Source organism: Myxine glutinosa, chromosome 12 (assembly GCF_964187855.1).
Source record: "Myxine glutinosa chromosome 12, kmMyxGlut1.1, whole genome shotgun sequence".
Taxonomy (NCBI): Eukaryota; Metazoa; Chordata; class Myxini; order Myxiniformes; family Myxinidae; genus Myxine; species Myxine glutinosa.
In genome coordinates this window covers 98,040,381-98,061,142 of record NC_136272.1, presented here as the reverse complement: position 1 = coordinate 98,061,142, position 20,762 = coordinate 98,040,381, and the positions used below count along the sequence as shown (strand labels likewise).

The 20,762-nt window shown below is 50.7% G+C and overlaps 1 protein-coding gene across 4 annotated transcripts in view; it reads left to right on the top strand.

Annotated features, from left to right (window-relative positions):
• LOC137437664 (platelet-derived growth factor C) overlaps nucleotides 1–20,762 on the top strand; it is a 108,639-nt gene that overhangs the window by 36,595 nt on the left and 51,282 nt on the right. For all 4 annotated transcript variants that reach the window (XM_068132152.2, XM_068132150.2, XM_078766118.1 and 1 more), the window contains 2 exons: nucleotides 1,307–1,490; nucleotides 2,999–3,185. In XM_068132152.2, the coding sequence (XP_067988253.2) occupies nucleotides 1,307–1,490; nucleotides 2,999–3,185 (371 nt within the window). The remainder of the gene's footprint in view (nucleotides 1–1,306; nucleotides 1,491–2,998; nucleotides 3,186–20,762) is intronic.

The following is a 20,762-nucleotide window of genomic DNA, read 5'->3' as shown; positions in this document are numbered from 1 at the left end:
CTATTCATCCCAATGGATGTTTTTTTCTCGGTCCCGGCACGTGACTGCTCTTAGCATCATTACTGGGGAGCACTGTTGTGTCGCTGATGCAGTGCCCCCTGAAGGTTCGGAAAGAAATTTGGCAAATTTGTTCAGGATGCCGGCGATGACTCACATACTCTTCATGAAGGAGCCCTTGAGATCTTTAACGTCCACTGGCTAATGCTAGCAGATGGGACGCCCAGCTTAACATCCATCCGAGGGACGATCCAACGCCCTGCGTGCGAAGCACCGATCGGACCGAATCGAACCCATGCTGGACAGCTCAAAGTCATCAGGACAAGCTCAAATCTTCAGAGCCATCATTACAATGGACAAATAGGTATGTCTTCCCTTTGAATGAGTTAATTTATCAGTTCAGCCATTTGTTGTTTTCATGAGCACACCTTAGGTCATGATCATGGGCTCCCAGGTTCAATTCCCATACAATGTGTTCATTTGTCCATTTTATTTTCATTTGACATGAGAACAATAACAGGTCCATTGTCCAATGACATATTGGTCACCAAAAAAATTAATAAATCCGTTTAATCGGTCAGTTGGACAAATGAAAGGTAGGCGCAGGTTATGTTTTCACCCCTGTCTGTTTGTCTGTCAGTCCGTTTGGCTGTGAACAGGATATCTCAAAAAGTTGTGGACGGATTCGGACAAAATTTGGTGGACAGGTTCGGTGTGCGACGAGGACGAGTTGATTCAATTTTGGTGAAGATTCTGATTTGGATCCAGATACTCGAATTTTTTAATTTTATAAGTGATTCTTCACCATTGAGCGATTGGGCCGCAAGCGAGATATAACATGATATTTCAAAAAGTTATGGCCGGATTATGACAAAACTTGGTGGATGAGTTGTTTAGGTGACAAGAACAAGCCGATTCGATTTTTTTCAGGTCCGAATCCAGATCCGGCCTATCAGTGGATACAAAGCGTAAACTGTTCAGCCTGGCGGAGGTGTGTGCTCTACCTAGTGCCGTTCTAGTTTGTCTTGAGATTGTTTAATTAAACTGCAAAATGTGTTTTCTTAGCCACAGCACTACTTCAGCAGAACTTGTGAAACTCCATTCGGGATGTCCTTCATCAGGCCCGCACGTGTACAAGACTGGATGGGAAACTTGTTTAGCACCGAGGTCACTGAGGCCTGGAAGAAACACAAGGGATTTGGTGTCCTTCAGATGCACACGCCCGCCAATCGCCCCACCAGACTTTCCCATGAACGTGTGTACCCTGATGCCCTCTCTGTCTCACCCACCTCCCTCCTCGCCACCACAGAGATCAGTAATGAAGAGACCGTGTACGTCCTTGGCGATGGGTTCCTGCAGAGTCCGCATTTCCCACAATCGTATCCACGGGGAATGAGTCTGGCATGGCGTCTCGTCGCCAAACCAGGGGCGCGCATCCGCATTGCCTTCGACGAGCGCTTCGGTCTTGAAGAACCAGAGCATGGAGTGTGCAGGTATAGTCGCTGGCTGGGTAGTACTTGGCGCAGACATCACGGAGTTTTAGATGTCTCTTGTCTTGTGTTTGCCTCTCTGGGCCTTGCAAACGACTACTACTCCTTACTTTATCCCCGACGATTATTCCCAACACACACACACAAACCAGCACACATACACTCGCCAGCTAGTTCCAGGTGGTGTGTGTGGATTTGAAAGTGTGAGTTTGAAAAGCCCGAACTTGCTAAGAGATGGCTGTTTAAAAGGTTTAGACGAATAGAGGGAACGCACTTGCCTTTGAGCTGTAGAGTCTGGGTTCGATTCCTGAACTGGCTATGAACAGTCAGATTTGTAGTTCTCGATCAACTTGTCACGTCGATGAATGTGATGTGTCCCTCTGATGTGCCGCTAGTCTGGGGTCCCGTGTGCCAACGTTGCCTACTACAGATCCTACCTTGTCTTTTGAAAGAGTGTAGACCATTTTGAGCAAGCACCCTGGCCAACTTCCAAATTCCTGCCCGGCTTTACAACTGCTGGAAAGGCAATGGAAAACTACCCAGTGTGATGAGAGAGAGAAAGAAAGAAAGAGAAAGAGACAGAGAAAGAAAGAAAGAGAAAGAAACTGACACACGACACAGCCACACACTCTAGGGTGGATTTGGAGTTTGTGACGTCCCATCTAGCAGCTGTTGTGGGTTAATGATATTAAGTGCCAATGTGTTGGTGATACTTAATATCATTGGCCAAGAATAGCTGGAAGAGGGGACGTTCCATTTCACCCATTTCCTCTACCTGGCATCGAAGGAGTTTGTGGAGCTTGGAGAAAATGGCTTTCAAAAGCTGTTCAACTGGAATGATGAAAAGTTGATCGATTGAACAGGAATACCAGGATTCTTGCCTCGATGATCAGGTGTCATGGCTTTATGGAAGTTCTCGAGATGCTCTTTGATGTTGATTAAAAGGGATTTGCAAACAAGTGACCACACTTGAGACAACTGGCATGAAACTGCAGAGACTGTTACATACCAGAGTGAGACATGTGGTTATAAAGAAGTAAAAGTGACTTGTGGTGTTTGGCAGCTACTTCAGTGGCCTGGAGGGAAGTGTAGCAACAGACAGAAAGGGATGTGTTGCCAAAGATGGGAGAAAAAAAGAGGAATAAATGAATGGAATGTAAGTAAACAACTGAGGACTTTTACAATCGCCTTGTTATTGATTCGGGTTATAAATTAAAGCAACACGAAGTTAATAATCTTTAACATCATGATCTATACTTTTTGACATTCACCAAGTTCTGAAGTGTAAAGGCTGCCAAAAACAACTGGAGACCATGAGCAAAAGCAAATTGCATCACCTCTACTTCGAAGCTAGCAGATGTTAAGGAAAATCATCACTACCCGGCACTAGGGGGGGGGGGGGGGGGAGGGGCGGTGGGGGCAACTGTGTGCAGTCACGAGGTTTTGGACAAGACTCATATCCTCAACAATGGCGTTGAACTTTGAACACCGTGTCCATTTCTTGCTTGTAGATACGACTATGTGGATGTGTTGGACATCACAGAGGGGGCGACAATCCCACGAGGCCGTTGGTGTGGAAGCCGTGTGCCACCTGGGCGGCAGGTATCCAGGTCCAATCGGGTGCTTATTCGGTTCCATTCGGATCAATACCTGGCCGCCAAGCCTGGATTTCGCCTCTATTATTCATCTCTGGCTCGGGTAAGCACTGTGTACCTACATTGTCGCAAAATTATTAAACAAAAGGGACACATTCAGGTACCTCATGTGGAGAAAGTAAGTTGAACTTGAAATACAGATGATATGAATAATGTAGTTTGGAGGTGTCATTTGGTGGAGACCTTTGGAGGTGTTTCATTTTGAGGAGTCGTTTGGAGGTGTTGAGGTGTTGTGTCATTTTGAGGAGTCGTGCCATTTAGAGGAGCTGTGTGGAGTTGTTGTGTCATTTAGAGGAGTCGTGTGGTTTGGAGGTGTCATTTAGAGGAGTCCTTTTGAGGTGTGTCATTTAGAGGAGTCCTTTGGAGGTGTGTCATTTAGAGGAGTCCTTTAGAGGTGTGTCATTTAGAGGAGTCCTTTAGAGGTGTGTCATTTAGAGGAGTCCTTTGGAGGTGTGTCATTTAGAGGAATCCTTTGGAGGTGTGTCATTTAGAGGAGTTCTTTGGAGGTGTGTCATTTAGAGGAGTCATTTGAAGGTGTTGAGGTGTTGTGTCATTTAGAGGAATCGTGTCATTTAGAGGCATCGTTTGGAGGTGTGTCATTTAGAGGAGTCATGTCATTTAGAAGTGTCATTTGGAGGTGTGTCATTTAGAAGAGTCGTGTCATTTAGCGGAGTCGTTTGGAGGTGTGTCATTTAGAGGAGTCCTTTGGAGTCGTGTCATTTAGAGGAGTCATTTGGAGTGGTTGTGTCATTTTGAGGTGTCATGTCATCTAGAGGAGTCGTTTGGAGTTGTTGTGTCATTTAGAGGAGACGTGTCATTTTGACAAGACATTTGGAGTTATGTCATTTAGAGGAGTCGTGCCATTTAGAGGAGTCGTGCCATTTAGAGGAGTCGTGCCATTTAGAGGAGTCGTGCCATTTAGAGGATTCGTGCCATTTAGAGGAGTCGTGCCATTTAGAGGAGTCGTGCCATTTAGAGGAGTCGTGCCATTTAGAGGAGTCGCGCCATTTAGAGGAGTCGCGCCATTTAGAGGAGTCGCGCCATTTAGAGGAGTCGTGCCATTTAGAGGAGTCGTGCCATTTAGAGGAGTCGTGCCATTTAGAGGAGTCGCGCCATTTAGAGGAGTCGTGCCATTTAGAGGAGTCGTTTGGAGTTGTTGTGTCATTTAGAGGAGTCGTGCCATTAAGACGAGTCGTTTTGAGTTGTGTCATTTAGAGGATTCGTTTGGAGTTGTTGTGTCATTTAGAGGAGTCGTGTCATTTAGAGGAGTTGTTTGGAGTTGTGCCATTTAGAGGAGTCGTGCCATTTAGAGGAGTCGTGCCATTTAGAGGAGTCGTGCCATTTAGAGGAGTCGTGCCATTTAGAGGATTCGTGCCATTTAGAGGAGTCGTGCCATTTAGAGGAGTCGTGCCATTTAGAGGAGTCGTGCCATTTAGAGGAGTCGCGCCATTTAGAGGAGTCGTGCCATTTAGAGGAGTCGTTTGGAGTTGTTGTGTCATTTAGAGGAGTCGTGCCATTAAGACGAGTCGTTTTGAGTTGTGTCATTTAGAGGATTCGTTTGGAGTTGTTGTGTCATTTAGAGGAGTCGTGTCATTTAGAGGAGTTGTTTGGAGTTGTGCCATTTAGAGGAGTCGTGCCATTTAGAGGAGTCGTGTCATTTAGAGGAGTCGTGCCATTTAGAGGAGTCGTGCCATTTAGAGGAGTCGTGCCATTTAGAGGAGTCGTGCCATTTAGAGGAGTCGTGCCATTTAGAGGAGTCGTGCCATTTAGAGGAGTCGTGCCATTTAGAGGAGTCGTGCCATTTAGAGGAGTCGTGCCATTTAGAGGAGTCGTGCCATTTAGAGGAGTCGTGCCATTTAGAGGAGTCATGCCATTTAGAGGAGTCGTGCCATTTAGAGGAGTCGTGCCATTTAGAGGAGTCGTGCCATTTAGAGGAGTCGTGCCATTTAGAGGAGTCGTGCCATTTAGAGGAGTCGTGCCATTTAGAGGAGCCGTGCCATTTAGAGGAGCCGTGCCATTTAGAGGAGCCGTGCCATTTAGAGGAGCCGTGCCATTTAGAGGAGCCGTGCCATTTAGAGGAGCCGTGCCATTTAGAGGAGTCGTTTGGAGTTGTGTCATTTGGAGGAGTTGTCATTTAGAGGAGTCGTCTAGAAGTGTTGTTTAGTGGTAACATGCATTTGTCACGTGATAAGTTACCTGACAATACGATTCCTTTGTAATAATGGGTGGGTGCAGCACCATTGCCAATCTCCCCCTCCAACCACTCCTCACACAAACATCCCCAACCCTCTTCCCCCCATGCCAAAGGCATTCTCTCGTGTCCCTATGTGATATCACAAAGACCCCTTTGGAAAGCATTCCGAATGTGGAGCCATGAAGGGCTCTGCTCCTAATCAACATCTGGCTTTGTTTTCAAGTTTTTCCATTTTCACGCTTATTTCCAAATATTTATTCATTTCGTTATTGTTTTATTTTACTTGCGTCATTCTTTGGTTACACTTCAAATAAAGTTACAACACTAAATATGTTCTGTATGTTTTTGCTGGATTTGCAATTCAACGCTTGAGTATTAGTATCAAGGTATCGATCACTAACATTTTGATTTCCAAGCATTTAACAATCAAATCCCATTTGATATGCTGACAGAGTCTCTGTAGTCATCTTTTGGATTCAAAAGTCTACCGTCTCAAATGACACTTCTTCTTCTTCATATGCAGCACAAGGCTGCGGGGTAGCATTATTGGCTGAGGGCGTGGCTTTACAGCTGACGCAATGCCCTCTGCTGGTTAGGGCAGGGATTTGTAATTTGGTCATGGTGCCAGTGATAGCTCACCTACTGTTCACGAAGGAGGCCATGGGGGAATCTTTAACATCCACTAGCAAATGCTGGCAGATGGGATGCCTCTTTGACGCCCATCTCAAAAGACAATATGAGTTCTTTAATCTCGATATGAGAGAAAGACAGGCTGAATATCACCCCTCTTCCCTCCTCTCCCCATCACCCTCCCCCAAAGGGGTGGCATGCTTCACCATGCGGCACCTGCTGCTGGCACCAGAAAACTTCAGCTTTCAAAACGAAATTCTGCCTCCGATAACGAAGTTTGTACAAATTATGATCGTTGTTTCCTATGCAGCCTGTGGCTGCTTGTTTCATCATTTCTGGAAGCACGGCTGTGCTGCAGACGCAGTGTCCTTTGTTGCCAGTAAGCCGGTACTCATTTTGTCACCTCGGCAGGATGACAGGTTGAGCCAACCCACCTGATGTTATTTCAATGGCATGACATTGGCTCAAACTCAAGACCCTACGATCTCAAGCCAGATACCTTAACCGATATAATCCCACACCAGGCCTAAATTATGATGACAAGCCCACCATTGTCACTATGGGAGGAAGGTTAAACACCTTAGTTTCAATAGTTGGAGTTGTCACACTTTTGACTGTAATGTTTGTAGACAAAACGGTGGGATTTTAATACAATGTGAACAAAACTTGCATTAAGAGTGATCATACTGTCGATGGAGCCAATTATTGGGAATCCTTTTAGCCCTATCATGCTGAAGCTAAGGGATGTCCAATTAGGAGTTTCGGAATGTGTGAGGCAGAGACGAGAGGAAAGATCAGTTCGCTTCCAACTGGGTCGATGCCAACGCTCCGCCGCAGAATTCTCGGCATAGTTAATGAACTGTTCCTTTATGCACTTAGGGACAGAACATTTGTTAATAAACCTCCATGATGCTTTACACCATCCTTCAAAAATGGCATCCCCCCCCCAGCCTTCATGTGCTTGTCCCCCAGCTGTTGACTATTCATTGGTACCTGAACCTGTTAAGCATTGAAACACTGTGAAACGGAACTCCTTGTTCCCCTTTGATGGATAATGTTTTATTGGTATGTACCCACAAGACCTATCACAGCTGGAGTTGTATTTTTCACTCTTACCATGGCTTCACATTCCACTGTTGTTGTACTGTAGACGAGAGCACATCTGTGCTTGGCCTGACATTTTTCTGAAAGTGATTTTTAAAATTATTTGTCTGAGGATCTGGGGCATGCCCGGGCATGCTGTAAGTGAAGAAAGCTGTTGAATTGCCTTGGCAATCGATTGGTAGAAATGCAACCGTGAACTGGATTTGTCGTTGGTCTTTGCTTTACATAGCACCGATATATATATATCGGAATCTATAATTTCATATAATATATAATACGGTACTGGTTTATAATCGAAAGGTTTTCAGATTCACAAGTGTATGCAAGACTCGCTGCGTTGCCCTGATGAAGCCCCAAAAAGGGTGAAACCAGGTCGCTAACTGTGAGTTTTGCATACACTTGTGACAGTATCTGAACTAAGATCTAAATTATGACGCAATGGCTCCTCTGGAGCTTAGCAGGTAAGGCGTACTTACGTGGCGGTTACGTCACGGCGTGCGCTCATTAGTTTGGAGAACTGAAATTATAGATTCTGATTGGTTACTCCCAACCGCATCCAGGCGACTTCATAGCCGGCTAAGCCGGTGTTGTGAATGAACGCGTACGTATTGTGTTGAAAAACCAGATTATGCTGGATCCTTTGAGAATTCCAAGCTTTGACGCACCAAATCACCCAATGGAGGCCGCCATCTTGCGGATGCGGAAGTATGCATAAAAAATTGAGAAAAAGTTCAATAGGAGTTTGTTTCACCCGTCTGTTTTTGATTCACAATCTTATGCACCTCTAATTTGTAATTAAAATACTTCAAGACCAACCTCGTTCCCCGGGCCCACACGGGCCCTGGTTATCTTCAACGAAAATCGTCACCAATTACCGGAACCAATGAGATTCGAGCATTTGAAAAAATATTTCAAAAACCAAATCACTCAATGGAGGCCGCCATCTTGCGGATGCGGAAGTATGCATAAAAAAATTGCGAAAAGTTCAATAGGAGTTTGTTTCACCCGTCTTTGTTTGATTCACAATCTTATGCACATCTAATTTGTAATGAAAATACTTTAAGACCAACCTCGTTCCCGGGCCCGCACGGGCCTGGTTATCTTCAACGAAAATCGTCACCAATTACCGGAACCAATGAGATTCGAGCATTTGAAAAAATATTTCAAAAGCCAAATCACTCAATGGAGGCCGCCATCTTGCGGATGCGGAAGTATGCATAAAAAAATTGCAAAAAAGTTCAATAGGAGTTTGTTTCACCCGTCTTTGTTTGATTCACAATCTCTACGCACCTATAATTTGTGATTAAAATACTTTAAGACCAACCTCGTTCCCCGGGCCCGCACGGGCCCTGGTTATCTTCAACGAAAATCGTCACCAATTACCAGAACCAATGAGATTCGAGCATTTGAAAAAATATTTCAAAAAAGCTTTTTACCACATTTCAGACGCTGAAAACGGCGTCAAATATTCTAAAATTGACGAAGAATTATTTTTTAGAAATCTCGCGGCCGTATGGGATAGTTTTTCACGGCCGGAAATATCCGAAGTTGAGACGGAATTCACCGAATTAATCAAGAAGGAAATTTTATAAATTTTAATCTCATCCAGAATGCAAATGGTGTCATTTTGAACTAGGTACGGTACCTACTACACCTACCTACTACCAACTACCTAACCTACTGATGCCAGGCCAGAGTGATGGGTAAAATAGTGGCAAGAGGCTTTGGCTTCGCCAGCTCATTGCGGCTTTGCAGTCGGGTACTAGTAGTTCATATCATGAGTGGATACCAGAGGTAATGTACCTTGTGGCAGGCAGTGCTTATCGCTCCCATTAAGTTGCAGCGATAGCTGGATGGGATATTGGGATACCTTAATGGCGGTTCACCACTGATGGTATGGAATCACATTAATGACATATATATATATATATGTATATATATATATATATATATATATATATATATATATATATATATATATATATATATATATATATATATATATATATATATATATATATATATATATATATCTCTATTATAATCGCCGTAGATGATTCTGTCTGTCTGTCTGTTGGGCGTCTGTCCTGGGTGTGGCTTACTCGGTTTGCAGAGTCGCTCCACCCATAGCTCCACCCATTCTGGGAGAGCCTTCACTTCATATAAACAAATATCCACCATTCCATTTTATTAACTCGCATAGCTTTGAGGCCTGTTTTGTAGGCCCGTGGTGTCTTGCTCTCTCTCCCAGTTTTATTTCAAATCAAATTCGATATATCATTTCATTTTTCACAGTCGCTAACATAGTTTTAGACTCGGTTGAGAAAAAACGGGAAGAAAATCCGATGAAAGTTTCCGTTTATAGAACGAAATGAATTCTCAAACGCCTGTAACTTCAAGGCCATTGAGTCTCTCTCACGCCTTTATCTCCAATCTAACTCACCATATGATTTCATTTTTATCGATGGTTTTGGACTAGGTGTCAGCAACGCGGGAAAATGCAGAGATATATTTTTTAAAATACACCATATCACCGCCCACCGCCAACAACGCCCAATATGTATCATACACCGCCCAACATGTATCATACACCGCCCAACATGTATCATACACCGCCCAACATGACAGACGGCAACATGTCGACATTATCGGTTTTTCTTTAAACCGAGTGAACCGAGCCGAACCGAATAAACCGAGTGAATTCACCGTTTACTTTTGATGACAGTCGTCACAAAACGACATATATTTCTTCGTTTTTATTTCATTCAACATTATTAGCCGGAAGTAAAATATGGTTCAGGAAATCTTTTTCGAATATTCCACCACCATATCACCGCCCAACATGACACAGACAGCAACATGTCGACATTATCGCTTTTTCTTTAAACCGAGTGAACCGAGCCGAACCGAATACACCGAGTGAATTCACCGAGCGAATTTCATCCAATTCCACCGAGTTTCATGAAACCGAGAGATATTTCTTCGTTTTTATTTTATTAGTTACCAGCAGAAGTACCCAGCGTTGCCGGGTGGGGGAGGGGGGAAGGGCACGTACACTTTAAACATGTATATACATGTGGGATGTGGGATGTGGGATGTGGGACATCTGTACGTGTGTGTGTGTGTACGTGTGTGTGTGTACGTGTGTGTGTACGTGTGTGTGTGTGTGTGTGTGTGTGTGTGTGTGTGTGTGTGTGTGTGTGTGTGTGTGTGTGTGTGTGTGTGTGTGTGCGCGCGCGTGCATATGTGTGTGTGTGCGCGTGCGTATGTATATATGTGTGTGTATGTGTATGTAGGCTAACCCCCGCTCTAGCAGGGAAAATGGCCTTAAAATGCATGTTGTTGTTGTATGTGTATGTGTGTGTGTGTGTGTGTGTGTGTGTGTGTGTGTGTGTGTGTGTGTGTGTGTGTATGTGTGTGTGTATGTATATATGTGTATAATGTGCGTATATGTGGATACATATGTGTATACATATTTGCATATGTGTATATGTGTGTGTGTGTGTGTGTGTGTGTGTGTGTGTGTGTGTGTGTGTGTGTGTGTGTGTGTGTGTGTGTGTGTATGTATGTGTCTCGATGTACGTGTGTGTGTATGTGTGTGTGTGTGTGTGTGTGTGTGTGTGTGTGTGTGTGTGTGTGTGTGTGTGTGTGTGTGTGTGTATATGTAAACATGGGCCGGTGTGTGTATAAAGTGTGAGGAGGTATTGGAGAGGAAAATGCAGAGATATATTTTTTTTAATTGCGCCAATGAAGGAACTGCGCTCCAACGCGAGTCGAAAGAATTGACGCGACCAAAGACGGAATTCGTCCGAGTTGCTTTATTGAAACAAAACAGCTCAGGTATTCTCACAAGCCCGTTTATCGGGCAGCAATATATATACACATTTATGTCGGGAAGTTTGCCCGGCAAAAGCTATACCGGGCATGCCCGTGTGTCAAGGGCGAGCCTTGGAAAGGCGAGTCTGGACCTGCCCGGGCGTGTTTGGCTGCGGCCTGGCAAGTCGAGGCTGGGCGTGCCCGGGCGCTCTGGACGAGCACTGGAAAAGCGAGAGCGGGCATGCCCGGACGCTCTGGGCGAGCCCTGGAAAGGCGAGAGCGGGCATGCCCGGGAAAGACGAGACCGGGAGTGCCCGGGAGGTTCGGGCGTGCCCGGGAACAGTGAGTCCGGGCATGCCCGGGAGAGGCGCGTCTGGCCGTGTTCTGGCCAGTGCAAGGCGATTGTGTGCATCCAGCGGTAACCGCTACACACGCCCCTCCAGAATCGACCTGCACCGGCAGGGTCAATTTAAGGGGGGTCCGGATGACCCGGACGAAGCGACCCCTGGAGGGTCGTGGGGAGGGGTCCGACGTGGTGGTGGGTGGTCGAGCGGGGGGAACTGTGGACGGGGGGCGGCCTCGCCGCGGAGGAAGGGCCAACCGTGGTGGTCGGTCGACGTCCATGTGCGCTGGTTTGAGGCGGTCCACAGAAATCCGGTCCGGCTGGCCGCCGAAGTCGACGATGAAAGACTTGTCGCCCCGTCGCAGGACCCGGAAGGGCCCGTCGTACGGCGGCCGGAGTGGCCCCCAGTGCGCGTCATGACGCACAAAGACGTACTCCGCTGTGCGAAGCGCTGGGGGGACGTAGGACTGGGGGCCACCGTGGCGGGACGTCGGCATGGGGGCAAATCGTCGGGCGGCCTCCTGGAGGTCCGAGCGCTGGCGAGCGGCGGACCAGGGACTGGTAGCGTCGGGCACGAATTCGCCCGGGACGCGGAGCGGCTGGCCGTAGACGAGCTCGGCGGCGGACGCCTGGAGGTCTTCCTTGGGGGCCGTGCGAAGGCCCAAAAGGACCCACGGCAGCCGGTCGGCCCAACCGTCGTCCTGAAGGCCGGCCATGAGTGCGGCCTTCATGGAGCGGTGAAACCGCTCGCACAACCCGTTGGCTTGGGGGTGGTAGGCCGTGGTGCAGTGCAGCGTGACCCCCAACGAACGGGCGACCGCGCCCCAAAGCTCAGACGTGAACTGTGGGCCGCGGTCGGACGAGATGTCCGCTGGTGCGCCGAAGCGCGCGACCCAGGTGGCGATGAACGCCTGCGCCACGTCGGCGGTGGTGGTGGAGGCGAGGGGCACGGCCTCCGGCCACCTGGTGGTCCTGTCCACCATGGTGAGCAGGTGGGTGAACCCACGCAAGGGGGGCAGGGGACCCACCAGGTCCACGTGGACGTGGTCGAAACGCCGTTCAGGCACGGCGAAAGGTGCCAGCGGGGCCTGGGTGTGGCGGTGGACCTTGACCCGCTGGCAGGCCGTGCAGGCGTTGGCCCAGTCGCGGATGTTTCGTCGAAGGCCGTGCCAGATGAAACGCGCCGACACCAGCTTCTGAGAAGCTTTCCGGCCCGGGTGAGAAAGGCCGTGGATGGAGGCGAAGATGCGGCGCTGCCAGGAAACGGGCACGATGGGGCGAGGCTGGCCCTGGGAGACGTCGCAGAGCAGGACGGTGCCCGCGAAGGGAATGTCGGCCAGGCGGAGGCCCGTGTCCACCGCACGGAGTGCCTGCACCGAGGCGTCGGTGGTCTGGTCGGCCGCCATGAGCGCGAAGTCCACGCCGAGGTGGACCGCGTTCGCGCTGGCCCGAGAAAGACAGTCGGCCACGGCGTTGTCTTTGCCGGCGACGTGCCGGATGTCCGTGGTGAACTCCGACACGGCGGCGAGGTGGCGCTGCTGGCGGGCCGACCACGGCTCCATGACCTTAGCCATTGCGTAGACCAACGGCTTGTGGTCGACGAAAGCCGTGAACGGGCGGCCCTCCAGGAGGTGTCGGAAATGGCGAACGGCCAGGAATAGCCCGAGCAGCTCGCGGTCGAACGTGCTGTAGTTTAACTCATTCGGCCGGAGTTGCCAGCTGAAAAAAGCGAGTGGCTGCCAAACCCCGTCCACCCATTGCTCATGGACGGCGCCCACCGCGTAGTTGGAGGCGTCCGTAGTGAGGGCGATGGGCGCGTTGAGCACCGGGTGAGCCAGCAGCGTTGCGTCGGCGAGGGCCCGTTTGGCGCTGGCGAAGGCCGCGTCCATGGCCGCGGACCAAACAATGTAATGCTTGGCCGGCTTGCCCCGGAGGGCCTCGTAAAGGGGCCGCATGAGCTGAGCAGCGCGGGGCACGAATCGGTGATAAAATTTCACCATGCCGAGGAACTCTTGGAGGGCCTTGATGGAACGGGGACGCGGGAACGTGGTGATGGCCTCGACCTTGGTCGGCAGCGGCACGGCCCCGGTCTTGGTGATGCGGTGGCCCAAAAAGTCAACGGTCGTCGCGCCGAAGTGGCATTTGACCGGGTTGACAATTAAGCCGTGCTCGCTGAGGCGACCGAACAGTGTTCGGAGGTGGAGGAGGTGCTCGGCGCGGGACGTGCTGGCGACGAGGATATCGTCCAGATAGACGAAAAGAAACGGCAGGTCGCGCAGCACGCCGTCCATCAAGCGCTGGAACGCCTGGGCCGCGTTCTTGAGGCCAAACGGCATCCGCAAAAATTCGAACAGGCCGAGCAGCGTGATGACGGCTGTCTTCGGGACGTCGGCCGCCCGGACAGGTACCTGGTGGTAGCCCCGTATCAGGTCAATTTTCGAAAAGATGACCCGTCCCGCCAAACGGGCGGAAAGTCCTGAATATGCGGGATCGGGTACCTGTCGGGGGTGGTAGCGTGGTTGAGACGGCGGTAGTCGCCACACGGGCGCCATCCACCCCCCGGCTTTGGCACGATGTGCAGTGGCGAGGCCCACGCGCTATCGGAGCGCCGCACGATGCCGAGGTGCTCCAACGCGTCGAACTCGGCCTTCGCCACGGCGAGCTTGGCCGGATCGAGGCGGCGGGCCCTGGCGTAGACCGGCGGGCCCGTAGTGGGTATGTGGTGCTCGATCCCGTGCCGCACCACGACGGCCGAAAACGTCGGCCGCGTGAGGGCCGGGAATTCCGCGAGCAGGCGAGTGAACTCGTTCGCTGCCGGGAGGGCGCACGGCAGTTCGGTCGGCGCGGAGCTGCTCATCGTGCACGCCAGGGAGCTGAAGGTCTCGGCGTTGACAAGGCGACGACGTTTGACGTCGACCAGCAGCCCGTGCGTGCAGAGGAAGTCGGCGCCCAGCAAAGCCATGGGGACGCAGGCGGTCACAAAAGTCCATTGAAAACGCTGGCTGCCGAAGCAGAGGGTGACGACGCGTGGGCCGAAAGTGCGTATGGCCGAGCCATTAGCAGCGACCAAAGAGGGGCCGCAAACGGCGTCCCGCCTGTCCTGCTCGGAGGCGGGTATGACGCTCAGTTGGGCGCCGGTGTCACACAGGAAACGCCGCCTCGATGCTCTGTCCCGAATAAACAGCAAGTTGCCCGAGTGGCCGGCGCTCATGGCTGGGAATGAACGCCGGCCCGGCCGTTTCCCGACCTGCCGAAAGTGCACGGGGGCCGGCACGTCCGAGCCTTGTGTCCGAACCTGGCGTGGTAATAACACCACGCCCGGTCAGGTGGAGGCCCCGGCCGTCGTGTCGGAAGCGGGCGGTGCGGCGTGGCGGCCGCCAGTTGCACCGGCAGTTCGGCCTCCAACCGCGCAGGGCGCTCGGGTGTCGTGGGCGTCGCCTCGTATGGCGGCGGGCTCCAGGTAACCGCGCCGATGTGCTGGCCCGCCGAGGAGATCTTATCGGCTTCCCTGGCGAGGGCGCGGGAATCCGTGATCAACGTGCCAGCCAGGGCGAGGCGTACCGGGTGAGGCAGCTGGCGAAGGAACAGCTCGCGGAACAGAAAATCCGGAGAGTGCTCACCGAGCAACGAGAGCATATAGTCCATGCGCTCGGACGGGCGCGTGTCGCCGAGCTCGGGCAGAGCGAGCAGGCGCCGTGCGCGTGCTGCCGGTGAGAGGGCGAAAGCGTCGAGGAGGAGTGTCTTCAGCGCGTCGTATTTGTCAGCAGCCGGCGGGTGCTCGAGGAGGCTCAAGGCGCGGGCCGCAGTGGTGGAACCGAGCGCCGCCACAACATGGTGGAAGCGGGTGTCGTCCGCGGTGATGCCTCGCAGGGCGAACTGAGAGTCCGCCTGAGTGAACCAAACAGCCGCGTGAGCCTCCCAGAAGGTAGGCAGTTTAAGCGTCACTGCCGTATCCATGTCGGTAGGTCACCAATGAAGGAACTGCGCTCCAACGCGAGTCGAAAGAATTGACGCGACCAAAGACGGAATTCGTCCGAGTTGCTTTATTGAAACAAAACAGCTCAGGTATTCTCACAAGCCCGTTTATCGGGCAGCAATATATATACACATTTATGTCGGGAAGTTTGCCCGGCAAAAGCTATACCGGGCATGCCCGGGTGTCAAGGGCGAGCCTTGGAAAGGCGAGTCTGGACCTGCCCGGGCGTGTTTGGCTGCGGCCTGGCAAGTCGAGGCTGGGCGTGCCCGGGCGCTCTGGACGAGCACTGGAAAAGCGAGAGCGGGCATGCACGGGCGCTCTGGGCGAGACCTGGAAAGGCGATAGCGGGCATGCCCGGACGCTCTGGGCGAGCCCTGGAAAGGCGATAGCGGGCATGCCCGGACGCTCTGGGCGAGCCCTGAAAAGGCGATAGCGGGCATGCCCGGACGCTCTGGGCGAGCCCTGGAAAGGCGAGAGCGGGCGTGCCCGGGAGGTTCGGGCGTGCCCGGGAACAGTGAGTCCGGGCATGCCCGGGAGAGGCGCGTCTGGCCGTGTTCTGGCCGGTGCAAGGCGATTGTGTGCATCCAGCGGTAACCGCTACACCATGATGATAAACGGAAATACACCGCCTAAAATAACAGTCGACATATATTTAAAATTCGTCACACACATCCATGCCCGTGGGAATCCCACGGGCATGGATGTGTGTGACATTTCGACATATTGAGTTCGATGCTGCGCCTGCACATTCAGTTATATAAAATGGTTACTGGCAATTGATCACATCCACAAATGATGTAATCCACACAATTTATGTACTTTACATAACGTTAATAGGAATACATGCCCGTGTCGATGGGAATGACATATAATTCAGCGAAAACGTTGAAGCAACCGCATAATATTACGGTGATGTTTAACTCTGAGTGAGAATAGTTCTAAATTTTAAAAACTTTCTTCTGATATTTGTGATTTATTTCAAACAAACTGTATTTCAAACAAACAAACGCTAGTATATATATATAACACAAATAACTAAACCAAATAACAGACGGGAGATTGCCGAGATATATTAAAAATTTGCGGCACGGTGTATCATACACCGCCCAAATAACTCAGACGGGAAGATGCCGAAACATATAAAAAATTCGCTTTTTCTTTTCCGTTAAAATATATTACTTTTCCGTTTGATGATTGTCGTCACAAAAAAGTCAACAATGTGGGGAGAGGGGCAGCGCTTCATTCGAAATTGCCGACAGATATTTCTTCGTTTCCAATTTCATTCATCCAAAGGTAATCTTGTTTGAACACGCCATTCATTCCATTGTAGCGGTTACCGGAAGCATGGCACAATTACCTTGCACCGGCCTCTGACGCAACCGGCGAGCGGTCACTTGTCCGGACTCGCCCGGGCGTGTCCAGACTTGCCTTTCCCGGGCGAACACTTGTCTTGCATATCACGCCCCGTTGAGAGGCGTGGCTTACCTATTTGCATACCACGCCCCGCCTGAGAGGCGCGGCTTTTTGTGTGTTGAGTTTGCCTTATAAATTGCCGCCCGTTCGATGGGCTGATTCAGTGCTTTTGAGTTCTTTCGTATTGAGCTAAAATAAATAGCTCGGTGAAACTTCGTTCCTGTGTCGTCCATTTTGTCTGGCTTTATCGTGTGAGCACAGCTCCCACACCATCGATGTTTTGTTTTTTTCCACGAGTTTTCAAGGCTGAATCGTGTTCACATCCAGGATTAATAAACAAACTTCATTTCACATGTGTGAAATAAATAAATAAACACAGACGGGAGATTGCCGAGAGATATTTTTTCCTTTGTATTTTATAAGTTACTAGGGCATGCCCGTACTATATCTATATCTAAAATTATATCCCCCCCCTCTATTTACATGAAATGGTTTGGTCCAAAGCGAACGGCTTGCGAGTACGGTGACAATCCCCCCCCTCTATTTACATGAAATGGTTTGGTCCAAAGCGAACGGCTTGCGGAGTTTGGTAAAGAAATCGCCATAGCATGCACAAACGCGCAGGAAAGCGAAAGAATCGCAAATTAGTTTTAATTAGTTTTAAAACATCGTTTAACGCCAACATAGCGGCAACATAGTTTGCCAACGTGAAATAAATGAATACGCTCTCAAATGTGCCGTCCGAGGCAGAGTCTGTTCGCCACGTTCGGCACACGTGATAGCTCGCTGCTCTCTGATTGGTTGAATCGTTTTTTGGACATAGCTCGGTAACTACTTGTCCGATTAATATGAAACCTTGAAAAGGCACATCCTCGGGTCCCCAGCAATATACCTGGCAAGTTTAAAGTATATCGGACCCGTGGTTGTCGAGAAACAGCGGTCACAGACATACAAACATACAAACATACACACAGAGATTACTGGAATTATAGATAGACTAGGGCATGCCCGTACTATATATATATCTAAAATTATATCCCCCCCCCCCCTCTATTTACATGAAATGGTTTGGTCCAAAGCGAACGGCTTGCGAGTACGGTGACAATCCCCCCCCCCCCTCTATTTACATGAAATGGTTTGGTCCAAAGCGAACGGCTTGCGAGTACGGTGACAATCCCCCCCCTCTATTTACATGAAATGGTTTGGTCCAAAGCGAACGGCTTGCGAGTACGGTGACAATCCCCCCCCCCCCCCTCTATTTACATGAAATGGTTTGGTCCAAAGCGAACGGCTTGCGGAGTTTGGTAAAGAAATCGCCATAGCGTGCACAAACGCGCAGGAAAGCGAAAGAATCGCAAATTAGTTTTAATTAGTTTTAAAACATAGTTTAACGCCAACATAGTTTGCCAACGTGAAATAAATGAATACGCTCTCAAATGTGCCGTCCGAGGCAGAGTCTGTTCGGCACGTTGGGCACACGTGATAGCTCGCTGCTCTCTGATTGGTTGAATCGTTTTTTGGACATAGCTCGGTAACTACTTGTCCGATTAATATGAAACCTTGAAAAGGCACATCCTCGGGTCCCCAGCAATATACCTGGCAAGTTTAAAGTATATCGGACCCGTGGTTGTCAAGAAACAGCGGTCACAGACAAACAAACATACATACACACAGAGATTACTGGAATTATAGATAGATGTCAACGTACACTAAAAATAAGTTTATTTGAAATATTTAATTTTTAAAATGTCATTTTGTATGCTGTAACGAAAAGAGTAACATTGGTTTTCCCAGGGGATAGGCGGCTGGGGGAGGGGGAGAGGAGACTGGGGAACGGGGAGAGGAGACTGGGGGAGGAGGAGAGGGGACTGCGGGAGGAGGAGAGGAGACCGAGGAGGGGGAGAGGAGACTGCGGGAGGAGGAGAGGAGACTGAGGAGGAGGAGAGGAGACTGCGGGAGGAGGAGAGGAGACTGAGGAGGAGGAGAGGTGACTGAGGAGGAGGAGAGGAAACTGGGGGAGGGGGAGAGGATACTGGGGAACGGGGAGAGGCGACTGGGGGAGGAGGAGAGGAGACTGAGGAGGAGGAGGAGGAGAGGAGACTGAGGAGGAGGAGAGGAGACTGAGGAGGAGGAGAGGACACTGGGGGAGGGGGAGAGGAGACTGAGGCGGGGGAGAGGAGACTGGGGGAGGAGGGGAGGAGACTGCGGGAGGAGGAGAGGAGACCGAGGAGGGGGAGAGGAGACTGCGGGAGGAGGAGAGGAGACTGAGGAGGAGGAGAGGAAACTGGGGGAGGGGAGAGGAGACTGGGGGAGGGGGAGAGGAGACTGGGGAACGGGGAGAGGAGACTGGGGGAGGAGGAGAGGAGGGGAGGATAGTGCGGGAGGAGGAGAGGAGACTGAGGAGGAGGAGGAGGAGGAGAGGAGACTGAGGAGGAGAGGAGACTGGGGGAGGGGGAGAGGAGACTGAGGAGGGGGAGAGGAGACTGGGGGAGGAGGAGAGGAGACTGAGGAGGGGGAGAGGAGACTGGTGAAGTAGGAGAGGAGACTGACGAGGGGGAGAGGGGACTGTGGGAGGGGTGAGGAGGAGGAGGAGGAGGAGGAGGAGAGGGGACTGAGGAGGGGAGAGGAGACTGGGGGAGGGGGAGAGGAGATTGATGAGGGGAGAGGAGACTGGGGGAGTAGGAGAGGAGACTGAGGATGGGGAGAGGAGATTGGGGAGGGGGAGAGGAGACTGGGGTAGTAGGAGAGGAGACTAAGGAGGGGGAGAGGAGACTGACGAGGGGGAGAGGAGACTGGGGGAGGAGGAGAGGAGACTGGGGGAGGGTTGAGAGGAGACTGGGGGAGGGGGAGAGGAGACTGGGGGAGGGGGAGAGGAGACTGGGGAACGGGGAGAGGAGACTGGGGGAGGAGGGGAGGAGACTGCGGGAGGCGGAGAGGAGACCGAGGAGGGGGAGAGGAGACTGCGGGAGGAGGAGAGGAGACTGAGCAGGAGGAGAGGAAACTGGGGGAGGGGAGAGGAGACTGTGGGAGGGGGAGAGGATAGGATACTGGGGGAGGGGGAGAGGAGACTGAGGTAGGGGGAGAGGAGACTGAGGTCGAGGGAGAGGACACTGGGGGAGGGGTAGAGGAGTGAGGAGGAGTTGGAAAAGAATGAGGGGGAGGAGTAAAGTGACCCCCACTCTGCCTCGTGTGTGACCCACTCTCTCCCGTATGTGACCCACCCTCCACCGTGTGCGTGACACTCTCCCCCGTGTGTGTGACCCACTCTCCCCCGTGTGTGTGACCCAATCTCCCCCGCATTTGTGACCCAATCTCCCCCACGTGTGTGACCCACTCTCTCCCACATGTGTTACCCACTCTCCACCGCGTGTGTGACCCACTCTTCCCCATGTGTGACCCACTCCCCGGTGCAGTGTGCGTGATGTGGGTGGGGAGGGAGAGGATTTGAGCTCTTGAAGTCACATTTTACATGAGATGTAATTACACATTTCAAACTGTATTTCCCTTGTGCACGTACATGCATTCACATGTTATCAGAAGTAAATAAATTGTGTCGATTACATCATTTGTGGATCTGATAAATTGCCAGTTACCATTTTGTAAAACTGAATGTGCAGGTGCAGCATCTAACTCAATATGTCCAAATGTCACACACGTCCATGCCCGTGGGATTCCCACGGGTGACCCCACTAGTATATATATATATATATGCTTTAAAGTTTAAATCACATTGCAGACAGGTTGGTGACCTCTCTGTTTTATGTACACGTCCTAACCCAACCCTTGTACTTGGAGGTTGCAGTGTTTCCTTCCAGCCTTTTTCTCCTCTTTTTCTGTTCCTTCGTTCTCTTTTTTATTGAGACCAACTGTTGACCCACTGCCCTATTGTCAGTTCATACCCTCAGTCACCTTGCTCTTCAATAAGCCTCGATCTTGGAGAAAAGAATAACAGCTTTGATTTCTGATTGGCCTGTTTTGCGATACCGTTTAAGTACACCCTCCGATGATGCTCATGGTTCGAGTCCCATATTATTGTGTTGATTTATCCATTGTCTGCAAATGTTTTTTTTTCCAATTTACTTGTCAATTCATTCAGATGCTCTTGTCCTGTACATGATTTATGTGTAAGCTCTTTCCCTGAGCC